At 40.1% G+C, this 26165-nt stretch overlaps 1 protein-coding gene across 1 annotated transcript in view; it reads left to right on the forward strand.

Annotated features, from left to right (window-relative positions):
* The window catches only part of Vkorc1l1 (vitamin K epoxide reductase complex subunit 1 like 1), a 49139-nt gene extending 24056 nt beyond the window's left edge, over positions 1-25083 (forward strand). The window contains exons 2-3 of the mRNA XM_055606218.1: positions 16850-16959; positions 20531-25083. Coding sequence (XP_055462193.1) covers positions 16850-16959; positions 20531-20757 — 337 coding nt within the window. The 3' untranslated portion in view covers positions 20758-25083. The remainder of the gene's footprint in view (positions 1-16849; positions 16960-20530) is intronic.
* Positions 25084-26165: the final 1082 nt, after the last annotated feature.

Consider the following 26165-nt stretch of genomic DNA (forward strand, 5'->3'; position numbering starts at 1 on the left):
AGATAGATAGATAGATAGATAGATAGATAGATAGATAGATAGATAGATAGATAGATGGATGGATGGATGGATGGATGGATGGATGGATAGATAGATAGATAGATAAAGCTTCAAAGATTTAATTGTGAAAAGAGGGGGCTGGAGAGATGGCTCAGAGGTTCAGAGGTTAAGAACACTGGCTGTTCTTCCAAAGAATTGAATCTGAGTTCAATTCCCAGCAACCACCTGGTGGTTCACAACTGTCTATAGCAAGATCTGGTGCTCTCTTCTAGTGTGTATGGCAGAACACTGTATAAGAAATAAGTAAATAGATAGCTAGATAGATAGATAGATAGATAGATAGATAGATAGATAGATCTTTTAAAAAATTAAAAAGGTATACGATGTATAAACAAAACTGACTAGTAATTGTCTTTTTGTGAGTGGTTGTTTTGTTTTGTTTTGAAAGAAGATCTGTATCCCAGGCTGACCCCAGTCTCCTGATCTTCCTGCCTTTGGAGTGCTGATTACAGGCATGTGCACCTGGAGTGTTGAGATTGCAGGCATGTGCACCACGTCCAGCTGAATAGCTTATTTTACCTTACACTATTTTGCAACTTTTGAATTCTGTGTTTTGTTCATTTATTACTTCTTTTTAAAATAACTTAAAAGGATGTCACATTCAGACCTGGTTTAACTATGAGGTAAAAATTGGATAGGTGATGTTCATTATTCAGCTCAGCCATGGTGAATGTCAAGTTATTTTGTCAAAATAGCTTATGTCAAAATGCCATTTGAGGCCTGATTTCACTGTATATTTCTTCTTTATCAGTAGGCACCAAGCAGAAATACAGGCTTGTGTCCCCAGTGTCTCAACCCCAGTCAATAATTTTTCCTCTGGACTTATCCATCCAGCTTTGGCCTTATCCTCAATATCTACCTCTCTCACCACAGAATCTTGTTGTACACCAGAGTCATTGCTTCATATTTGATGATTTCTCTTGAATCTCTGACCTGGAAAAAAGTGGGTTTTCAATGCTACTTTGAGACCACCCTTCTAACCCCTTCTTAATATTTACTGTTTCCTGTGAATTGTTTATGGTAAGTCTGGGCTTTTGTTAGTTTTTTTAAATTTTTGTCTTTCATGAGATAAGTGTCTCATTATGTAATCCTTTCTGGCTTCAAACTGTGATCTTCATGCCTCAGCGCCCTGAGTTCTAGGAGTTATAGACATTCACCACTAAGCCTGGCTATGATAGGATTTTTGAATGGGTGTGAGAAAGAAGGATAGAGTTGTAATGACTAAGGCTTTGGAGGGCTGCACATAGTTAGAATGGAGAGGATCATGCAGGTTGTAGGTGGAAGGTATGTGACTTGGTTTCAAAAATGTCAGTGGTGGCTTACACCTTTAATCCCAGTACTCAGGAGGCAGAGATAGGTGGATCTCTGTGATGTGAGTTTAAGGCCAGCCTGGTCTACAGAGTGAGTTCCAGGTCAGCCAAGGCTACACAGAGAAACTCTGTCTCGAAAAACCAGGAAAAAAATAAAAATAAAAATGTCAGAGACAATGGTTTGCAAAAACTAGCTACAGTGTGGGCTGTAGTTGATATCTCCATTCTCAGTGCTCAGGAGGCAGAGGCAGGGAGATTATGCTGCAAATTTAGACCAGCCTGCTCTGCACAGTTTCTCATAATCTCACTCTTTCTCTCTGTATTCTAAGAATATGGAAAAAAGATTTCAATTCAAAAATATGCAGAACAGGTCATCTTCCTTAACATTGAAATGGAATTAACTTCTGGTTATTTTTCTGGTTATGTATCAAAAAGGATAGACTGATTTTAAAACATAGCTGATTATATCTTAAAGTTTGTTTTTCTCCTCTGTGTTGTTGCTTAGTGAAGAAATCTAAGGCACTATGGCACTATGAAAGAGAGGCAGGGGAATTACAAGAATTCAGTATCAGATGTAAGAGTGGAACAAATGTCAAGAAAAAAGGAGGAAAGTCATTGGTTAGATATTTATTGCAGGAGGAGATGTTGGGTTACGTAAGACAAAGGCTTTAGACGTGAAATGAAGGCATTACTATTTGATTTTCAATGTTCTGTCCAGCAAGAGTAGAAAAACAAAGGCTGGATTTAAACCCTGGTTTAGTTTCTTTTCCTATTGCTGTGATAAAATATCTGGACAAAAGTGACTTACGGGAGAAAGTGTTTATTTTAGCTTATAGTCTGCAGGAGCTTGAAGCAGCTGGCATGCTTTATCTGCAACCAGAGAGCAATGAATCCCTGTGTTCAGCTTATTCTCTCTATTTTATATAGCCCAGGGAGTGGTCCAACCTACAGTCAAGATGGGTCTTCACACAACAGTCAACATAACAAAGGTGATCCCTCACAGTCATGCCAAGAGGCCCATTTTTTTTTTTTTTTTTTGAAAGTCTAAATTCTGTGACATTGACCACGCTAATACTCATCATACTTTGCTACTCTTGGGATGCAGAAAACAGGGCTGGTGATATGGATGGCTCAGTGGGTAAAAGTACTTTATGACCTAAGTTCAATTCCTGGGACCCACATGGTCAAAATAGAGAACTGACTCTTGTAAGTTGTTCTCTGACATCCACACACATGCCCCTCCCCCTAAGTAAATAGTAAATAAATAGAAAAGAAACCAGAAAACTAGCTGGGTGTTGTGGCCTTCTCCTGTAATGCCAGCACTTAGAAGAGAGGAAGAGACTCAAATTGGAGGCTAGCCTACATTATAGTGTGAGACTATCTCAAATAACAAGTCAGGTGTTGTGGTAAACAACTGTGAGGGCGAGACAGGAGTATCACCACACATTTGAAGCCAGCAGGGTTTATATAGTGTCTAAGGGTTTTATTGCTATGAAGAGACATCATGACCAAGGCAACTCTTATAAAGGAAAATGTTTAATTTGGCGCTGGCTTACAGTTTCAGAGGTTTAGCCCATTATCATCATGATGGGAGGCATGGTGGCATGCAGGCAGACATGGTGCTGGAGGAGCTGATGGTTCTACATCTTGATCCACATGGAGCTGTGTTACACTGGGTGTAGTTTGAGCATTTAAGACCTCCTTAGAGCCCCGCCTCCACAATGATACACTTCCTCCAATCAGGCCACACCTCCTAACAGTGCAACTCCCTATGGCCAGCCATTCAAACACATGAATCTATAGGGACCATACCTATTCGAACAACTATTCATACATAGTGAGTTCTCATTGGGCCAGAGCCATATAATAAGACCCTGCCTTAAAAACAAACCAACCCCAGAAAACTAGCTCAGTACAGTATGCTGTCTAGCCAATGCAAGGCCCTTATCCTGTCCTCAACACTAAAATAGAGATTAAAAAGAAACTGAAAGCTATTAGACAGCATACAAGATAGCAGTTTGTAGTTACTGGGTAACAGGTAACATTGGCCAGTGATCTCTGAGAGAAAGGAGGCAAACCTGAGCGCTCTGGCTTCCCAGTTCATATAAAAGTTTGTAGGCTTTGGAATAAAGAGTAAGGACCCCCAATAAAGTTTGGTAGTCTTAACTTGGTCGGGAAGCTAGACATAAAGTTGGGTAGAGTAGGAGAGGAGGAAAATTTTGGAGGTTGATTATACATGGGGGAGAAAGATGTAGAGAATTCTAGGCAGGCAGAGGGTCTGTCTTTTAGTCTGGGTGAACACGTATCTACCAGCGCCTGGGAAGTGCTAGGCAGAGTGATCCATCCAGGAGCTGGGTATAGTCTGTTCCTAGTAGCCAAAGTATTTGTAGGCCATCAGAGGATATGCATGGCCTGGGGATGAACCGTAATCAACCTAAGTAAGACTGAATTGCACCCACCCTTTCAGTTGCAGAGGCAATTTTGCAGCCTGATCCCAAGAAACTTAACACTGTGTGCCAAAACAAAAAACTAGCACTCAAAAGAGAAAACTGTTTTAGCATTCAAAACCTACCAAGCACAGAAAGAACCAAGAAAATGTGCCTTAAAATGAGGAATATCAGTCTGAGAGATGACACATTGGAATTAAAAAAGACAATGAGAAGGGGAGGAGGACCTCTCCTAACAGTGGACTTGGAGAGGAGCAAGGGAGGAGATGAGGGAAGGAGGGGGTGGGACTGGTAGGGAATGAGAGAGGGGGCTACAGCTGGGATACAAAGTGAATAAACTGTAATTAATATAAAAAATAAAATTAAAAAAGACAAATGTTTTTTTTTTGTTTTGAGAATGTAGAAGAAATGGATAACATAATAGAGATAAAAATGTATATTCTATTCAAATAAAACATTTAGAGGTGGAAAAGAACTTAGATGAGACACCTGTAAAGCAATGAACTTGAAGATGTAACAATTTAAGGAGAAATGAGATGTTAAAAAAAAAACCTGGCAATATGAATAAATCATCAGACAATGTACCAGGGCAACAGTTTAAGACAAAACAGTCTAACATGCATATGGAGCCCTAGAAAGAGTAAGAGACGAAGATGTAAAACATTTGTAAGTGATGCCTAGGAAATTACAAATGCTCAGATTCCAAGAAGCTCAATAGGAAGGTAACCACACCCAGGTGAAGCCAGGGCCTCGTGCCAAGTTCTCTGCCACTGAACATTCGTTTCTTTAGGTTTTATCTGCTCTTTCCTCTTTCTATTGCTGTTTTAAATTTCACAAGACGTGCTTTTTAGGTTGGGTGTTTTTTAAGAGATGAGATTGCACTTTGTGTTTCCTAAACTGCCCTTGAATTTGTAGGCTCAAGCCCTGATGCCACCTCAGCCTCCCAAATGCCTTGTACTGCAGAAACACATCACCAAGCTCAGGTTGAATGTTCTTTCATCTATCTAAAGTCTTTTCTCAAATTCCTCACTCCATGATGTTCTACAGATAGGAAAATGTTTCCACAGCATTAATTTTTAATTTTTAATTTTTAAGATATAGTTTAAAATTTTATGAGTATGAATGTTTTTCCTGTGTGAATGAATGTATGTGAATACCTGGTATCTGCAAAGGCCAGAAGAGGGTGGCAGATCCTCTCAAGCTGGAGTTCTAGGCAGTTGTAAGGGACCTGACATGGGCACTGGATCAAACTCAGATCCTCTCAAGAGCAGTGCACACTCTTAACTATCATTTTTCCAGCCCTATAGCCTGCATTTTTCTACTAAAGAGCTAGAAGGAATTTTATTTATTCATTTTTATTTATTTTTGTTTTTGGAGACAAGGTTTCTCTGTATAGCCCTGGCTGTCCTGGAATTCACTTTGTAAACCAGGCTGGCTTCGATCTCACAGAGATCTGCCTGCCTTTGCATCCCAAGTGCTGGGATTAAAGGTGTACTTACACCACCACCACCAGCACCACCACATGACTTAGAAGGAATTTTATGCGTAATGGAAATTTGGAGTTTTGTTTGGGGGCAATAGGGAATTTTCATCCATGGGTAAAATGAATTATAACTGTGTTGGGTGGCCCACACTTGTAATCCCAACAATCAGGAAGCAGAAGCATTAGGATTGCTGAGAGAGTTAAAGGCCTACTTATGCTACATTATGAGTTTGAAGCTAGTTGGAACTAGCAAGACCCTGCCGCAACCACTTGCGTCCATGAGAAGATAACAAAGCAGAAAGACTTGACACCAAGTACATTCTCATTCATATTCACACCCTAACACCTCCAGTAGTGCTTGGTAGAGTTCCTATGTAGGTGTCAAATTGAACTAGTGTTTACTCACAGTGCATTCTTTGAAGGAGAGTAGGAGCAGGGAAGCACTCACTACTCCCTACATTTAATACAGAATTCACCATTCAAACCAGCTTTTGATTTCCTCCTTCATACCTGAAAACTTATTCATAGTAGCAGTATTTCTGACATCCTCTTGGTGAAAGGATGAAAAAGCTTGAGAAAGCCTGCAGACCTGTGTTCTTGTCTTGGCAGAAGCCTCAGCAGACTTTCCAGAGCATAACAAACATTACTGTTTTGTCTTGAAGAAAAAGATCTGATATTTTCATTGCTGCATGAGGGTCTAATCATCCTCAGATCTTTGAACCGGGTATTTAATTGTTGTTTGAATTAAAATGTACTTAAACTTTGGGGAGTCTAGGTTTACCAGAACATTCCGGTATTTCCAAAGACAATTTGTTATTTGTTAGTAGTCTGACAGAGGTTTTGTTTTGGGGAGGATTGGGAAGGTAGCTCAGTTTGTAAAGTGCTTGCCACAGAATGGCTGGTAAGGAATGTCTGTAATTCCAGCACTGGGAAGGTAGAGATGGAGAACCCCTGGGACTTGCTAGGCAGCCAGTCTAGCTTGTCAGGGAGCTCCAGGTTCAGTGAAAGACCCTGTCTCAATGACGGTAAAGATAGAGGAAGTGCTTGAGGAAGATCCCCCACATCAGCCTCTGGCCTCAAAGCACCTAGCACATACACTGAAAGGTTTCAGGTTTTTTCAGAGAATTTTCTATCAGTCTCCAACAATCTCTATGGACACGGTGCTAGATTAAATAGGAAACACCGTGGTCTGGTTCTGGTTTCTATTACTTAACTGTGGAAACAGAAGCAGTGTGTAAGATCTGTTTGTTCGTTGGTTACTGAAGACCTCACTATTCTACTGTAAATATTGGCATGGTTAAAAATATGCTCCTGTATACTTCAAATTTCTCATTTCTAAATACTAAAATTCGAAATTACTTTGAAGTATTAACAGATTCTCAAGCAATAGAGATTTATTCAGAATTTTATCCATATTTAATCTGCTGCCTAAGCTAAAGATGCTTGTGTCTTCTTATGGCTAGCCCAGTGTTTTCCAACACTGGAGTTGATAACATTTCCAATCCAGGAGCTAGAGAAATGGTTCAGCAGTTAAGAGCAGAGGACCCAGGTCCAGTTCCCAGCACTCACATGATGGCTCACAACTGTCTGTAACTATAGTCCTAAGGGATCTACTACCTTCTTTTGATCTTTTCTGGTACCAGGAAACGCATATAGGGGCACAGACCTACATATAGGCAAAACACTTGTAAGCTCAATCTAATACAAACTTTAATTTCCAATCTAGAGGTTGGGTGAGGGTTGGGATGGCTTAGGTAGTAAAGTCAGTCCCTAGCACCCATGTAAAAAGGCTGGGGGTTTGGTGAGCTTTTGTCATCTCAATACTGGGAAGGCAAAGACTATCGAATTTCTGGGACTCTGGCTAGCCTACCATAATCTGTAAGTGTCTGGAAAAGCAAGGTGGCCAGCTCTTGAGGAGCAAAGCCTGAGGTTGACCTGACCTACACACACAAAAGCACACAAGTACATGCATCCCACCTATGTTAACATCACCATATCCACACACAAATACTAATTCCCCAATATATTGTGGGCTGATATGTTTGTAAAATGTATCACTAAAACAATTTATGAAAAGCAGACATGCAAAATACAAGCTCAAATAGTTTAATCAACTGACAATCCTTCTCTCCACCCTCTCTTGGGTTTTTGTTTTTTTCTAGACTGGCCTTGAACTCATGGAGATCCTCGTGCCTCTGCCTCCCTGAGTGCTGGGATTATAGGTGTGTGCCACTGTGCTGGGCTGACACTTCCATTTCAGTATTTAATAGAACAAGATGGGGAACTATAAAAACTGGACATAGACTTGCGCATATTTTTTTTTGTAGCTGTAACAATAAAAAACTACAGAAGAGCAGTACTTTGTACTAAATACTATTTCATCAACAGTTAAAACATTCTTTTAAATTTTTACTTTCTATTTTTGAGACCATAATAAAATTATATCATTTCCCCTTTTCCATGTACTCTTCCTTGCAATAGTTGGAGTTTATAGTTTATATCTGGCAGTAGAGTGCCTCAGGTTGATTATCCGAGTGCATTACCACTCTCAGATGACAGCTGAACTTTGCAGAGTATTAATTTAATAATCACCCTAAGTCCAAAACCACTGTTAGCAAGTTCTGTTTATAGGATTAGAAGAGACCTTGACAGTTGGATTCTATTCAGAGTACTCATTCTGAATTTTATACAAAAAGAAGTAATATGGCCTCATCTTTGAACGGTAGCCAGTTCTTAGAGTTTATGGTGTGATTAATTAAAATAACTTTAGATAAAAGGATTAGATTTATTTTAATTCTGTTACATTTTCTCTAAGTTTGAATTAGTAAGTTTATGATAATCTGTGAAAAACATTTTTCAAAGCTGCTTTTTCTTCCCCTTTGAAGTTTTTAACTTTTGTTTTCACTATTTAAAAGCATTTTTCTCTTACATTTATATTTCATATGGGGGTCAGGAGACACCATGTGCCATAGCATTCATGTAGAATTCAGAAGACAACTTTCTGGAGTCAGTTCTTTTCCACCATGTATCCTGGGAAAAAAACTCAAGTCATCTGGATTGGTGGGAGGTGCTTTTACTTGTATTATTAAGGTTTCTCTAGAGGACTGTTGGGTTCAATGGGGATGAATATATATTACACAGTACATATGTTTGTATTAAAGAATTTAAGCCAGTTTGCTTTAAAACAGTAACAGTTGAAATACACTCCAGAGGCTGAGAACCTATTAGTTGCCCATGCTTTTTTAATTTTTTTGTTTTTGGAGACCAGTCTCTACATAGCCCTGGCTGTCCTGTAACTCATTGTTCCGAGCTGACTTCCAACTCACAGGATCCAGCTGCCTCTGCCTCCTAAGTCCTAGCCAGGAGGCTTAAGTGCATGGAGCACCAACCACCCCAGTCTTGTTCATTAGAGCAGTCCTATGGTAGCTGTCTCTCATGGATCAGGCCAGCAACCCATTAATTACCCAGTCCACAAGGCTGAGTGCCTGAGCAGTTACAGGTTGGTGCCGAAAATCTGAAAGGTTCCTGGAGAGCCACTGGCCCTTAGTCCACAACAGAAACCTGGAAATACTGGTTCTGATATCAGTGAAGGAATTGGCAGCAACAGGGCAAATCAGCTGCTTGGCAAGCTAGCAAAAGGTGAGCAATCTCCTTCAGCCACACCCTTTGGATCTGTACTGCAATCAGGACAGTCTCCTACTCAGGTAATTGATTTTTGGCAAGTTGACATCAAACCCAGCCATAATACTTGCAGAGCCATCTTGAAATTTCCTTGTTTTTATTCTTTAAATTTGTCTGCCACTATCAAGTAGGTATTAAGACCTCTAAGAGGACTGAAGATATTAGAGAACCTAGAACCAACTTTTTGTTTGTTTGATACAACTTCTTACTGTTTAGTACCTAGCTAGCCTGGGATTCACTCTGTTGACTGGCCTGGCCTTGAATTCACAAAGATTTAGCTGCCTCTGCCTCCCAGTGCTGGTAACTTTTTTTTTAATGTATAAAAATAGGCTCAAAACATGACTCTTTTGAAGAATATTAACTAAAGCTAGGAGGGGAACTCAGAAATACAGCACTCTGTCCCCAGCCCTTCCATTAAAAAAATAAGTAGGGGCCACCTGGGAAGATTAGATGGCCCAGTGGTTAAGAACACTGACTACTCTTCAGAGGACCTGAGGTCACTTCCCAGTACCACCTGATGGTTGACAACCATCTGTAACTCCAGTTTTAGGGAATACAAGGCCCTCGTCTGGCTTCCATGCATGCGTGTACTGCACAAACCAAACAGCCCTACACATAAAATAAAAATAATACCTCAAAAAGATTAAAAATAAAGGGCACTCACCACTGCACCTCCTAGAATAACTTTAAAAATTCAGCCTCAGTGTCAACCTTGGTTGTTCTTCTGACAGAATCCACTTAAGTTTTTTGAGACAGGGTCTCTTCATTGGCCCCAGTTGACCAAGAAGGCTAGGGTAGTCAGCCATCAACCCCAGGGATCTCTTGTGCCTCCCTGGTGCTGGGATTGCAGTTGTACACCACCACTTCTGGCTTTCTGCATGGGTGCTGATGAACCAAACCCAGATCCGCATGTTTGTATAGTGTAGGTGTTAGTTTTTAAAACTTATTTACATTTCCTTTTTTTTTTTTTTTCCTACTCCTTGCCAATCATCTCCAACACCCCAACACCAAGGGTTAGTGGGAGAAGGGCCACAATTCTCTTAGCTGCTTCCTGCTAGTTAGAATCATCAGGTTCCTTGGAGCCAGTCCAACCCTTGTTTCAGGAGATCTCCAACTTCTTGTTTCACAACAGCAATCAGGAACAGCCTTGTTCTTTCTCGAAGCACCACACTCTCTGGGCTCTGGCATTTATTCTCTCTCCAGAGTCCTAAGATTCAAACTATCTGCAGCTGGCAAAGAGCTCCTCTCAGAGCCTGCATGAGGCAAATAGTCTGCTGCTGTGGACTATCTGAATCAGTCTCACATCTGGGATCAAAACAAAAACATGTTTATATCCACACCAGTATAGTAAGTACTTTACCACTTGTGCTACACCCCTTCCCCACACACCCTTCAGTTTTGTTGCCCCATCAGGCAGCACACTGTTGTCTTTCACCATCAGTCTTGGCACTGAGGCTGAGTTTTTGTGAGGATCACCCTTCCTTTCTTCATCTGCTAGGATGTTTCTTCCAGCCTCCTTTGGTTTGCTGGTGCTGGTGTAATACGCCAGTGCTTGTTTGTTCATATGTAAATTTTATTTCTCTAATATAAATAATATTAAATTATGAGTTAAACTGGGCATAATAGCATGTGCCTGTAATCCCACCACTCAGGAAGTTGAGGCAAGAAGAATTGCTATTAGTTTGAGACCAGCAATATAACAAGTATCAGGTTAGCCAGGGCTTCATAGCAAGACTCTTCATCTATCAAAACAAAACAAAAGAAAAATCAGAAAAGAAAAACGTGTACACATGCTGAAAAACAAATCTGCCAGGTGTGGTGTTGTACTTCTTTAATCCTATCACTTGGGAGGCTGAAGCATGCAGATCTCTGAGTTTGAAGTCATCCTGGTTTACATGAATTCCTGAACAGCAGGGCCTACATAGTGAAACCTTGTCTCAAAAACCAAACATTAAAAAAAAAAAAAAAAAAAAAAAAGCACACGGTAAGGTCTTTTTCTCCTAATTTGTTTTATCGCCTATGTCTTTTACATCAGGGATTCCAGTAGGGCTGGGGAGATAGCTTATTGAGCAAGAGTGCTTGCCAGGCAAGCTTGAGGAACTGAGTTCAGAAAATGATGGAGCACCCACACAAAATGATGGAGGTCAGGGAAGCACTGACAGGTGGCTTCCTGGGGCTTAGCAAACTCTAGATTCAATGAGAGACCTTGTCTCAAAAACAAACAAAAAAGGCTGGTTATTGTGATGTATACCTTAATTCCAGGAATCTGCCTCCAAGTCTCCTCGAAGAAACTATTGGGTTTTCTCCCTCTAGCACTATAATTTTGCTTTTTATGAAGGTGACTTTAAAAAATAGAATTAAACTATATCCTTAGCAGCACTCATACCTTGTACTCTACCTCACTTCCAATGTGTTGGGGTTATAGGCCTGTATCATCATGACCAGCTGACTGGCTGCCTGAAAAGGAAACGTTAAAGCCAGGTGTGGTGCCATGCCCGTAGTCCTAGTACTTGAGTGGATGAGGCAGGGAATTTTCACTAGTTCCACACTGTTCTGAGTGAGTTGAACTGACATAACAAGGCCTTGTCTTTTTTAAAAGATGAGGTGGCAAAACCTTCCCTCTCTCTCTAATCTGCTTAAAAGTTTAACACAGCTGTGCGTGGTGGCAGTGGCGCTTGCCTGTAATCTCAGCACTCTGGGAGGCAGAGACTGTTCGGAGCTCTGTGATTTCCAGTCCATCCTAGTCTACAAAGTGAGTCCAGGACAGCCAAGGCTACACAGAGAAACCCTGTCTCAAAACAAAACAAAAAGTTTAACGTCAGAATGTATAGGTGTAGGTGTTTTAGCAACATTCCTTTAGCAAATGAATAATGTCCCTTTAGTAGTTGTTAAGACATAATACTAACATTAAACTCCATGGAAACAGTTTTATATAAGAGATCATGGTGTCCAAAGTTATTGCTGGTATAAGAGTAAAACTCAGCCATGTATGGTAGCTCAACACCTGTAATTTCTGTGCTTGGGAGGCTGAGATAGGAAGATTGTCACAAGTTTAAGGCCAGTCTGGGCAACATAGTTCTAGGCCAGTATAGACTACAAAATGAGAGACCTCGTATCAAAACTTTAAAAAAAAAAAGTTAAAACCCATAGAAATAAGTGGTTTGAAATAATTTTCAGATGTGTCCACAGAATGTTTCTTAGCCAGGTTGTGTGTTGCGTACATGCCAGTGCATGTGGAAGCAAAAGGTCAGTGTTGAATGACTTCCTTAATTTCCCTTTACCTTATTATTATATTATTATTATTTTTACTATTAAGCTATTTTCTTTATGTGTGTTTGTGTATGTACACTACAGAATTCTTTGGAGGTCAGGGGACAACTTGGAGTAACCAGTTCTCTCTATACACCATGTGGGTTCCAGGGATAGAAGAACTCAGGTTGTTGGGCTTGCCAGTAAGTGCCTTTACCCACTGAACCATCTGATAGCCTCACCTTAATTTTGAGACAGTCTCTCACTGGAGGGAAACACCCTAATTTGGCTAGCCTATGCCCGTCTCCACTAGCTGGAATTACAATTGACATCATACCTAGCATTTTATGTAGGCTCTGGGGCTTGAACTCAGATCTCCTTGCTTACATAGCAGACACTTTTTTTTTCAAAGATTTATTTACTTATGTAAATAAATCAACACTATTTGCATGTACGCCTGCATGTCAGAAGAGAACCTCAGATAGAAGAAGGCATCAAATTCTGTTATAGATGGTTGTGAGCCACCATGTGGTTGCTAGGAATTAAACTCAGGACCTCTGGACAAGCAGCCAGTCCTCTTTACTGCTGAGCCATTTCTCCAGCCTGCATAGCAAACACTTTACCAATGAGCCATCCCCATCCCCTCAGGCAGAGTTTGAGGAGATATCCACAGCCTCTATTTCAAGGTATGTAGGAAATGCATTTAACTTTCAGGGCCAAGTAAAGGGAAAGCCACCTAAATCAAGGACAGTTGTGGTTCAGAGCAACAGAGGCATAGTCACCAAAGTCCTTAGCCACGTGTTCACCCTTGCCATGCCTGACACTGAGTCATGCATCAGTTATTGTTCATTCATTAATGGCCATTAGTTTATCAGAAGTTATTGTTGCCATCATAAGTCTCCCGACTCTAAAATACCACCCATATCCCAACTGCTGCCAGATTTCTCCCTAGCCTACTCTACAAGTTTATACATCTACTTACTTATCTGTCATCGCTACGTAGATGCTAAAGGTAGTGCAAGCCTGCGTCCGAAGCTGAGTTTCTAATCATATCCTCCTTCCTCACTCAGAAAACACATCTTTTCTTCCCAGCTACTCAAGTCAGTGTCCTCAGTGTCATTTCTTTGTGTCATACTGCATGTTCTATATGAACAAGTTCTGGGATCTACACCTTCCAAATAGCCTGGGTCTAACATTTCTCAGTCCCTGGGCACCACAGCCTCACACTCTGCTGGGATTCTTTCAGTAGTATGTAACTGGACAACCTACTGCTACTCTTCTCCTTCCAGGCTCTTTTCAATATTGAGGCTAAAAGGCCTTTTAAAATAAAATTTTGAACTATGTTATTTATTTATTTTTTGCAACAGGTCTCACTATGTAATTCAGGCTGTCCTTAGTCTTGCCATGTAGATCAGGCTAGCCTCAAATTCAGAGATTCACCTGCCTCTGCCTCGTGGTATGCACCACTACTCCTTATTATTTTTTATTATTTTTATTTTTTATGTATTTTTGTGTGTATGGGTATTTTGCCTACATGTGTATTTGTGAATACATGTTCTGGAGACCAGAAGTAGTTGAGTCAGATCTCCTAGGACTGGAGCCACAAATAGTATGAGCTGCTGTGTGGACACTGGGACACAAACCTAAGTCCTCTGGAAGAGCAGCCAGCACTGCTAACCACTGAGCCAGTTCTCCAGCTTCTAGCTTATTTTTATTCTAAGTTTTGTGCTTGTGGGGGGGGTGGGTGGGTGCATGTTAGTTCAAAGCCAGAGAGTGCCAGATCCCCTGGAGCTTTAGTTACAGACAGTTGTGAGCCACGTGACCATAGGTGCTGGGAACTGAACACAGGTCCTCTGCTAGAGCAGTTCATGCGGTTAACGCTAAGTCATCTTTCAGCCCCCTAGAATGATTTTGGATTTTTTGGACACAGCCTTACTATGTAGCCCAGGCTAGTCTCAACTTCTCATCCTTCTCTTGCTTAGCTTTCCAAGTCCTGGGATTACAGAGGTATATAACCACAACTATTTCAAAATGATTTTTTTATAGTATACACTGGGGTAAAGCCAGGCATGGTGGCACACACCTGTAATCCCAGCACTAAGGAGGGAGAGGTGGGCAGCTTGGTTTACATATATATAATGATTCCAGGCCAGTCATGGTTATACAGTGAGACCTTAAAAAATATTTTAAAAATTCTTTTATGGGGCTGGAGAGATGGCCCCATAAAGAGGTTAAGAGCACTATCTGCTCTTCCAGAGGTCCTGAGTTCATCTCCCAGCAACCACATGGTGGCTGACAACCATCTATATGAGATCTTGTGCCCTTTTCTGGAGTGAAGGCATACATGCAGGCAGAATATTGTAGAATGAATGAATGAATCAGCAAACAAATAAATAAATGAGTAAGTAAATCTTTAAAAAGTTCTTTTATGTTTCATCTGTACTAGCTTCTTGGCTGTTTTTTAGACGAGATTGGTGTGTTAAGGGTGCATGTTGTGCCAGTCAGAGGACAACTTGGTTTTCTCTCCATCAAAGTCCTGAGAATTGTACTCAGGTTGTCAGGCTTGGTGACAGAGGCCTTAACCTCTGAACTATCTCACTGGCCCTAACTTAAAAAATTTATTCTTCTTTTATATTGATTGATTTGTGTACATGGTGTTGGCAGGGATGTTAGAGGTTCATGCCATGGCACACATGTGGAAGTCAGAGGACAACATTGTAGAGTCAGTTATGTGGGAGCTGGGGGTTGGACTTAGGTTATTACATCTATGTAATTACCCTTATGTACAGTAAACATTGATGCACATGCTTGTAATCATTCTGATAAATACCTACAAGTTAGAGGTATAGTGGCTCAATGGGGAGATCTATTTCTGCTTATTTTATTTCTACTTATTTTTGTTGTTGTTTTGGAACGGGGTCTCATTCTGTAACCCGGGCTCACTTTGTAGCTCAGGTTAGCCTTAAACTCCTAATGATCTTTTTTCTTCAGCCTCCAGAGTGCTGGACTTACAGACATGCACCCCGCCCCAGCTCCTTTTGCAGAATGCAGTCTTAGCCCCACTGGCAGCCCACTGAAGCAAAAATCTACATTTTGACAAGTCCTTGTTAGGTGGCTTCACTTCCAAGTGTGAACCTGGAATGTTCCACCTCTGTTCTTCTGTCTGTCTGTCAGTCTGTCTGAGTAGGGTTGTCCTGAAGACAATGTACTTGGTAATTTTATTTTATTTTATTTTATTTTATTTTATTTTATTTTTATTTTTATTTTTATTTTTATTTTATTTTATTTTATTTTGGCCATAACTAAAATGTAAGTCCCACAAGGATAGTGCATCTGTTGGGTGCCGTACCTCAGGTGTACTACTCACTAAGTATTTGTTGAGTGAGAGAACACATACATGTGATGGAGCTTGTTTTGTGTTTTGAAATGTGTAAATCTATGTAATACAAGTCCTCTGTAGCCCTCAGTTTCAAGTTATTGTTTCAGCATGACTGTGAAGGGGTTTTGTTCCCTTGTTTGGGTATGAGTTCCTTTAAACCAGCATGATTCAGTCATTCACTCTTATTCTCAGATGTTTGTCTTTACAGCAAAGTTGAGGTTATATTCTGATGTATCCTTCTAAATTCTATGGTTATTTCCTTTTTGTGTTTAGGAAGCACTATCATTCTGAGTCAAAAGCTGAAGTCTCTTAAGGTTTTCATCCAGTTAATGTTGGTCTGTTTGGATTATATTATTAAATCGGATTTTAATTTTTTTTTTTTTAAAGTAAGAGGATTCTAGGAGAGTAATAGAGGTGGGAAATATATAAAGAGGGCAGACAAAATGAACTTTACATATGTATAGGATTGTGAAAGAATAAACTCAATAAAAGTTACTTTAAAAGACTCGGAAAAAGTGAAGTTACATACAAATTTTGAAGTTAAAATCTAAATAAAAACGTGTAGTGGAACACGAAGTATCAGTTTTTTACTTGGAAACAGGATTCTAGAAAGAGACCTATATATAGTTTCTGATATTGCTCTGCATTCAAAGACCTGTTCTCAGGGTATGTCTTCTCGTGTTTACCCTGCTGTAATTTCCAGTAAGCAACTTCTCAACCTGTTTATTTCGAGTACAGCTGCGGAATGGACCACATCAGTAGTTTTCAACTGGGGCCCTTAGCAGTGGCTGAAAGCTTTGTTCATGGTCACAGCTGAGAGTGGGAGATAGGGTGGATGGAGGCCGGGGACCCTGCTGGACACTAATGTGCGAACATCTCCACCACAAGGAGTTACCTAGTTGGAAAAGTCTGAGTGTGGCTTGAATTGAGAGATTCTTTCTCTTGCAAATGCTAATAATGTCAGTAAAGAAACCTTTTACCTGCCTTAGGAAAAGAGAGTCTTAGGTGGAGATACAGAGCTTTTAGGGATGTTTGTGTTAAACCATCGTTTTAAGTCAGACACAGTACAGAAATGTAATGTTTGGCTTTCCCCTGTGCGTAAATCACTCTTGGAATAAAAGATATTTAAGCATTTTGTCAACATAGTTGATTTTGGAATTGGATAACATTCTCAAATAATTTTAAATTTTAAAATTAGGGAATCTCAAATATAGGGTTACTGGTTTTCCTTATTTTACAGATGGGGTCGAGGATTTGGTCTTTTGGGTTCCATTTTTGGAAAAGATGGTGTATTAAACCAGCCAAACAGTGTCTTTGGACTTATATTTTATATACTACAGTTATTACTTGGTAAGTATTTATACAGAGATACAGAAATAAGCTTGTTATACCCATTCAGTGCTTGTGTCTTCTCCCTAGTACGTCTTCATAGAAAAACACATGCTGATAATAGGGAGTCATTCGGGTGCAGCATATTTTTGTATTGTGAAAGTGTGATTCACTTTTTATCATATGTTGACCTTGGTATCATTAGACATTTAGTCATGGCCAGCAGTGTGTCATGTTCAGAAACCCAGTCCCATTCATGGAGATTATTACTCCAGTCTTCCTTGTAAGCTTGTTTTTTCAAATTGTATTATAGACTCTAGCTATTTCAAAGTATCATACATTAAGAAAACAGTAGCAGAAAATTATTAATTTCATTGTGTCTGTGGATCTACTGTTTCCCTATCTTGTGGGTCTTTTGCTTGTCCTCTGTGGTACTAGGATCAAACCCAGGACTGTACAACTAAGCTGTAGCCTCAGCCCTGCCTTTTGTTTAAAAAAAAAAAAAAAAAAAAAAAAAAAAAAAGTTGTGTGGCCTCTTTATTTTTAATATCATTGTCCTAAGTGTGGGCATCTCAGTTTTACACTTTTACTAAATAATGCCACGGGGATCCATTTTCTTTATAGCATTCTCCCTTCCTTGACTTATTTCCTGGAAATAAATTTCCAGGCATGAGGTTAATGAGTCAAACGTTTTTTAGAAAACAGATTTTGCAGCTATTGCCAAATTGTCCCTCTGTCCCCAGTCATCTGGTCTCCATCCAGTCTTCATTTTAGAAATGTTTTTGGTCAAATTTTTTAGTTGTCAAGTATCATTAGCCATCGTTTTAATTTTATTGTATTTTAATGTTTTTTTTTTGTTGTTGTTGTTTTTTGCTGCCCACTAAGCTTATTTATGATAATCCTTTTTATCCTTTTAAATGTTGGTTTTGTGGTGGGGCTTTTGTTTCCATTTGTGCTTTGTAATTCAGCTGTTAATATTTTATTTCATTGTTTGTCAGCTCTTCTTTTCTGTGCAGTGATTGGTTAACTTCAGTCTGGAGTTGGCTTGCTGTGATTCACCTTTGGAATATGAATTTTTCTAAAAAGTACTATCAAGTTTGCCCAATTCTGAATGTACACATCTATCCTACAGAAATAGGAAGGTGATAGTGATAGTGCAGATTAAAATAGCTAACTATCATGGGGCTTAGCAGTAAGCTCAAGAGGTCAGATCTATCTAAGAAAGTTGTGTGTAGTCGTTAAAGTAGGAGTGAGTGAAAAGATTAGGTACTGTTCAGTAAAATGAGCAAAATAAAGTTTAAAGCTATAGGGGAATTATGTTTGTGTATGCAAAAGCATAGTGAGGGGTTCTGTGATGGGAGGAGAAAGGTTTCATCTCTAACTTATTGATTCTGTGGGAATTCTACAAATGCCAAGTACAAAAGTACAAAACGCAGCTCAAAGCAGCTCGTTTTCCCTTAATAGAAAATGGCCTAGAGGGGGAAAAAATCATCCACGTTTATGTGGGAGACCAAGGTGAGACAAGTTTTCACTTATAATATTATTTCATGTGCATAGTTTCATCATGTGTATTATTTCCACTCATATTTCCTGACTTTTTAGTTTCCACATGTTTTTGTAATGTCAGCTCTTTTGAATCATCTAACACTGGATTCCAGAGCCTGCCACTTCACTCCCTTGTATGTCACTATGTGACAGTCACTATTTTGAATTTATTTTTATTAATTATAAATTATAAGTATAAATTATTTTTATTAATTTATAGTTCAGTGTTATAAAAATAGCTGCTGTATGGTGATAAGGAATCCCACCTCAGTTTACCTTATGGTTCTGGAGTTTGTTTTTGCATACATAAGAAAATGCAAACACATGATCTTAATTTTTTTTCAAATTTCAAAACGTAAAAAGCAAATGCTATGTTCCCTGTCCAATAGCTTAATTTCTTTTTTCCCTCCTTTTTGTTTTTTTTTGACTGTTCTATTTATCTTTTTTATACTTTTATATAAAATGTATACATTAAGTATACATTATACTTATTGGCTACAGTAAGTTGTTTTTGTTATTGTTTTTAGAGCTAGAAGATACTCTGTTGTTAGAGTTATGGCATATTATAAAGTCCACAAGTACCCGCATACACTACAATTAGTAAAACAGCAGCACTTACAGGCCATTCAGAGAACCTTATTGTAGCTCATATAGTCAAGCTTTATCTGAGCTCATTTAATGCTCACAGAAGACTTAAGAGGTGGTTTGAGTACTGTCTGCTATTAAATTTGAGCAGAGAAAAACAGAATAAATACTTTGTACATCATTTTATTATTTATTTCTTTTTTGTTCATTTGCTTGCTGTGCTGGGGGTTGAACCCCAGCCTTGTACATCAAGATGGCAAGAGATCTGCTACTGAGCTACACCTCTAGCCCACCAGTATCATTTTTCAAAATACTTATTTGTGTACATATCTCAAACTAGGCTGGAACTCACTTCAGAGCCTTGGTTGTCCTTAGATTCACAGTTGCTCTGCCATAGCCTCCTGAGTGCTGGGATTATAGCGTGGATTGCCATGCCTGGTTCTTGCATCATTTTAAAACTAACTTTCTTTGATAAAGTTAAGGTGTCAACACTGATTATTTAGGCTTAGATTTTGAGCATAGATGATTTAGCATAGGTGAGGGCAGTACTGTTTGAGTAAATTGAACATAATCTAGGCTTTGCTGGCCTATTAGCTTTTGGATAGGCAAGGACTTTAATATGCTCTGCCTTTTCTGTCCTTGAAAATAAGTGTTTATAATGCTTGTGTTGCTGCCATCAGAAAATTTCAGAACAGTACATGTGAAGGTATTCAGAACTTGAGACACCCTTTTGTCTTGAGCCGTGGTTTTTAATACCCGACTAGTTAGCTCCCGCCCCCCAACACCTTTAGACAGGGTCTTACTATGTATCCAGGCAGGCCTCCAGTTTGATCTTTCTGCCCCAGACCCCAGAGTGCTGGGATTATGGACACATGTCCAGCCCAAACTGCCTTTTTGCCTGATCTGTTTTGATGCAGGTGTGGCTTACTGGGCTGGTGTAGTTTCCCTTATCCACCAGTTAGCTATTCTGAAGTGTCAACACTCTTTGTTTTGGTTTTTCCTCCTCAGCACAGTGTTGGCAAGGGCACCACCTGGTCTAGATTTTTGGTAAATTTGATCTAAACATGATAAGCAACATTGTCCCCAGATAGGGAACCTATAGTGGAATGCCAGGGGAGGACATTACCCAGTAGGTATGGCTTGGAAGGAAAGCTTCGGCCCTTGTTCCTGCTCTCATTAGGAAGCTGCATCAGCATCTTTGCTTCATGTGATCGAGAGCTTGCATAGTTTATGTGCACACTTCCTTGTGAAACAGTAACAGATCAGAACCCTGGCAGCTGAAGCCTGTCAGTAAAATTTAGCCTACTTAGTGTTGAAACAGATGGGCAGTTTTTGCACTCTGCTGTTAGAGCCAAGAAGGTAAGGTCAGTATTAATACACTGCTAGTCACAGCCTACCACTTGTCAGTTGAGAAGCCTCTGTCCAGGCCCAGCCCTGACCTAGCCGTGTCTCTCTCTTGCAGGCATGACAGCCAGCGCAGTTGCAGCTCTGGTCCTCATGACCTCTTCCATCGTGTCTGTGGTGGGGTCTTTGTACCTGGCCTATATTCTGTACTTTGTGCTGAAGGAGTTTTGCATCATCAGCGTCACCACATATGTGCTGAACTTCATTCTCCTCATCATCAATTACAAACGACTAGTTTACTTGAATGAGGCCTGGAAGCGACAGCTGCAGCCTAAGGAAGACTGATGGCTGCCGGATTTCCACCCAGCTGGCTCAAACACTTCTTTCATTAAGTTTATTTTGCAAGTTTTTGTTTTTTTTTTTTTTTAATTCACAACAGACACTTTCCCTGAGAATCTTAAACTGATTTTTTAAAATATTGTAAATTAGAAGGGGCCCTAGCTATTTTCTGTGTCAATCTTCATTTTAAATACGGATACAAAAAAGGATACGCCGAGCCAATCAAAGACAAGCTTTAACTTTACCTTGAAGATGTTTCTGAGATAATAAAATGTAGCCCTAGCCCCCGGTCCTCAACCGTAAAGTGAGCAGCCATTGCTAGTAATTCTTTAATGTGTATAAATTCAATTTCAGGTATAACAAATGTGATCATGAACATGAAAATATTTTAGAATAGATACTGTATTAAATATTGCCATGTTTACAATATGTAATATGTTTTTAGCCGATGGATTTAAACCTGTAGATTCAATTAGAGTCCATTTGTGTGATATTTGTAAATAAAGGTAGAAACATTGGATCCACCCCTGCAGAACTTACTGTACAGTTTAGTTGGAGTGTAGCAATGAAGAATTGTCAGCTCATCGTGACTGATATGTAGTGGAAATAGTAGATGCAAACAACATCTTGGGAAAATGCTGACAGCACTGGTGCACTATTGACAGCAGAAATAGGGTGGTTGGTTCCCTCCCACTCTGAGAGGAAGAAACTAAACCTGAACATCTGAGTCAAGTTTGAGTAGTCATAAGACTTGATGGATTGTAACTATATAGGATATCTTGTGACCAGACCTTTAATTCTAAGGCTCTCGGGACACTGATCGTAGGAAATGGATGTAGTCATTGGAGAAAAGCTGAAACCACTATGGCATTTCTGGGCAAAGCCTCTTAAACAATAGCTGAGCTTTCAATGCAGGTGTGTTCTCTTGATCCTGGTGCCAGTCAGCTCAACAGTATTATGACTGATACAAGCACAAACCAAGTGCTCTGAGGTCTGCCCAAAGTTTTTCCCTTCTTGTTTCTTGCACTAAGGATTGTCAGTAGGTGTTTCAGAATCACATATTGAATTTGTAAATCTTAGGGCTGACACGAGGACCAGTTTGCTGACTCAGAAGAAACATAACACGTAGAAAGACCTGGAAGTGAAACGTGGAAACTTTGTCCCACTCCAGTAGCCACACAGAAGCAGTGAGAAGAACCCAGAGGTGACCTGAATAAACCTGATGACATGGTGACTGTGTTTCTCTGGTTAGCATCTTACAGGAGATGTTAAAAGTGCCTTCTGTCTTAAATCTCAAACCAAATTATTCTGTGTGTTGAACTGGGGCAGAAGTATCCCTCCTTTCCTTCCTTACCACAAAGCAGAGAACTTGCATTCTACCAGAAGGATTGTGCGGCCATTGTATTCCTTGGGAGTTCTTTGAGAAGTGGCAGTGTTTTTGTTTATAGTTTGGTTAATCATTATGTTAAAAATAGTCAACTAGACAGCAAATTCTGAGAGCTTTTATTTGCCTTCTTTTGGAGGAAGGGAACTGGCTGCTTTGTAAAGAGCATGTGTGGTCAACAATCATTCAGAGGCTTCTGACCTTCAGTCATAACTGATGCATCATAGGATTTCTGGCCGAGGCTAGGGATAAAATATGAATTATAATGCCCTTTTAGTAGGTTCTAACCAGTTTTAATTTCAGCAAAGGTTGTGTTTCCCCATGAATGTGAACATTTCCATGACCGTCTTACTATGTATGCACTGCTGTTGTCTTCTGAAATAGTTAAAGGACTTCTAGGAAGTACTGAATGGTATTTATGGAGAACCAAGTCCTCATGCGAGAACTGTATAGTGATGTCATCTTGTAGCCCTGTGTCCCGGTCTCCCAAGGCAGTGGAAATGGCTACCAGCTAAGACTTCTGCTACTTCCATATCAAGGCTGTGCTAAACAAGTCCCTTGGGTCCCAATTCCAAATGACCTTTTGTATTCTTTATCACTCAGCAGAATGGTGTTAAAGCTTGTCTTGAGATTACAGATGTCTCCAACCTTTACTCAAAAAAATGTGAGAGTGTTCCATGCACCAGACCCTTCAAGGCTTCCCTTTGCTTTCCTAAGTCTTGGGAGTACCACCATTATTGATTGTATGAATTTTTTGTTTGTTTGTTACATTCCTGTGACCTAATAGAATGAATACCCCTTTCTCACTGAGAGTTAACAGGTGCTGTCTGAGATAACAGTGTTTGCTGACCAGTGTGTTCATGCTTGCCTGTGGTCCCATCATTTGGGTTGTAGAAGCAGAAGGATCAGGAATTCAATGTCATCCTTGATTACATAGCAAATTAGAGACCAACATTAGCTACAGGAGACCCTATCTTTAAAAAAAAAAAAAAAAAAAAAAAAAGCATTTGCTAAAATACATGTTCTCGGTAAGTGACCCTGTTGTGTTTTATTTGGTAGCTTTTGCCCTAATGAATTCAGACTTCTCTCTGTACCTTCTATTAAACCTAGTGGAATGGGGGAGAAAAACACTGTGTTATAAAAACTGCTAATATTGTTATGACTGTTTCTGTTTCAGACTGAATATTTAAACACTGAAGAAGCAGGGTTTGGCTGGGTCCGGTGACACACACTTGGGAGTCAGGGGCAGGTGGATCTCTGAGTTTGAGGCCAGCCTTGTCTAAATAGTGAACACAAGGAATGCCAGGATTACATAGTGAAACCCTGTCTCAAAGAGCCTACCCACAGTAGTAAACACTGAAGCGTGATTAACAATAATTGTGGAAGGGCAGACAAGGGGGAAAATGATTCCTACAGTAATTCTGCGCTTCATGGTTTTGAAGTAGTTCATAACAAATGAAGCCTCTCTTCATAGTGAGAACATTTGAAGGAATAAAAGACTGTTCTGGCTAGGTATGCTCCAGGACTGTGTTGGCTTGTGGGAGTTCTCTTGATCCTTTCCCATAGCTAATTTCCCGTTAGGGGGGGTGAACTTCTGGTACAACTCAGGTTTAACTAGTTGCACTAGCTGCATTCCAGGAATTATTTTTGCTTCATATATGTAGCCTCTCCTTCAACTCTTTTTGTTGTTTTGTTTTATTTTTAAAGAGACACATGTTCTCACTCTGTGGCCTAGGCTGTCCTAGAATCCAGTACATAGCCCAGACTGGCCTCAGACTTGGCATTCCTCCTGCCTTAGCCTCCCAAGTGCTAGAATGAGTGGTTCAAATTCATTATACGGAAGGAATGTTGAAAAGCATTGACAATTTCCATATAGATAGTTTGGGAGGCTGGAGAGGTGGTTTAGCAGTTAGGAGCACTTGTCATTCTTGCAGAGGACCCAGGTTTGGCTCCAACCCACATGTCCTAAGAACCATCTACAACTCCAGTTCCAGGCGAGCCGATGCCCTCTTCTGGCCTCTACGGGCACTGCATGCATATGGTGCATAGACATACATGCAGGAAAACCCCACTACACATATAAAAGTATTTCATTTGGTACAAAAGATCCTTGTACCTATGAGGTAAGATATAGGACACTAAAAATAACATTGTTGCATTTTTGTTTTTATTTATAATTACTTTCCAAAGTGCAGCCAGGCATGGTACCACATGCCTATAATCCCAGCACTTGGGAGGTAGAGGCAAGAGGACCATAAGTTCAAGGGCAACTTGGGCTTTTTGAGACTTTGTCTCAAGGAAAACAAAAATCAAAAACTGCTCAGCAATGACTTCCTAAGCTATAGTTGGTACCCCAGTTGATTCTGATGAATACTGACAGGTGGTGGCTTTACCTTAAAAGTCATCAGCAAAGTTCCTCACTGTCATTTTTAGGAACTTGCTTGGAGATATGGATGTCGCCTACCCCCATGTTTTCCTCTAGTGCACACACATCAGTGAACCCATCCCTCTACTCCTTTTAGCATTTGAGGCAGCACATTTATGAATCCTAATTTGTGAGAACAACCCTATAGTCTAAAAGGGCAGAGTAAGATTCCAGGCAACTTAGTCAAACACACACCCTCCCCTTCCCCTTTTAAACTAATTGACCCAGAATAGGTGAAATGTTAAGAAGCTGTATTGAGCATGACCTAGATAATAGGTGTATATGACCTGTGAAGTATGTTCCATCTACAGTATCACTCATGCTTCGAAAGCTCCTAGTAAACATTCATGTATAAAGGAGTTCACTGGGAAGAGTCCCTCTTTAATATAGATAGGAATATTCTTTATCAGAGATCTAGGATACCATTTTGCTAACTGATAAAAACAGATGTAAATATGTAAGAATGTTTATTTGTTGCACATAACTTTTTTGGTATAAAATAAATGTAGATGTTACCTGTGGACATTGTGCTGCCATTGTTCTTACTTCAGTACGGAGTCTTCAAAACGGTGTTGGATGAAACCAACTGTAGAGTCAGGAAGAACGTGAGTATCCATGGTACTGCAACCCCATCTACAGGTACTAATTTTAAACCCCTTCCTCGGACATCCTGGGTAACTTATTCAGGTTTCTGAGCACAGAGTATTGATACAGATTTCTTAGGGATTATGTTCTTGGATTCCTGTGGGTTTATTACACATATGATTGTCAAGAATCCATGACAGGGCTGGGTGCATGGTTTAAATCTTTAATCACAGCAGAGGCAGACAGTTCTGTGAAGTCCAGTCCAGTCTGATATACATAATGAGTTTCTAGGATAGCCAGAGTTACTTGGTGAGACCCTGTCTCAAAAATAAATAAATAAATAAATGAAATAATAATAATGACAAAGGCTAGAGATGGCTAGGTAATTAAGAACACTGGCTGCTCTTGGAGAGGACCCAGGTTCAGTTTCCAGCGCCTACTTTTCAGGGTTCTAGGAGGGAAGATTGGGACAGGATGTATGTAGAGGCATAGAACTGACCCTGAGAAAAGACAGCTGTCTCCAGCACTGCATATAGCTCTTACTTCCATCCGACAGCTTGGAAACCCTTTTCAGGGCATCCATTCTCAGCCCAGGGTTGATCTTGGGAAGAATACTGTGCTATATATTCTTGTCTCAGTGGAGCCTCTTGACCAGAGACACAGGGACAAATTCCCAAGGAAAGACTTTGTGGGACCAACCAGGTCATCACAGTTGAGGTACCAAACACAGAACACTAGCTTAATAGGCCCTGTTTAAAAAGGTAGGTCCAGCTGGGCTTTTGGTGGCACACACCTGTAAACTCAGCATTTGGAGAGGCAGAGGCAGGCAGATATTTGAGTTCGAGGCCAGCCTGATCTACAAAGGAAGTTCAGGACAGCCAGGACTACACAGAGAAACCCTGCCTCATAGAACAAAACAAAAAAGGCAGGTCCTATTTAGTAGCACTGGTGAGAGGCATTGGACTTCTACACAGAGCTGTTCATAGGGAAGCCTATGAAGACAGTTCTGTCAGTAAAGTG

The sequence above is a fragment of the Psammomys obesus genome, unplaced genomic scaffold (assembly GCF_907164565.1).
Source record: "Psammomys obesus unplaced genomic scaffold, mPsaObe1.curated_primary_1811, whole genome shotgun sequence".
Taxonomy (NCBI): Eukaryota; Metazoa; Chordata; class Mammalia; order Rodentia; family Muridae; genus Psammomys; species Psammomys obesus.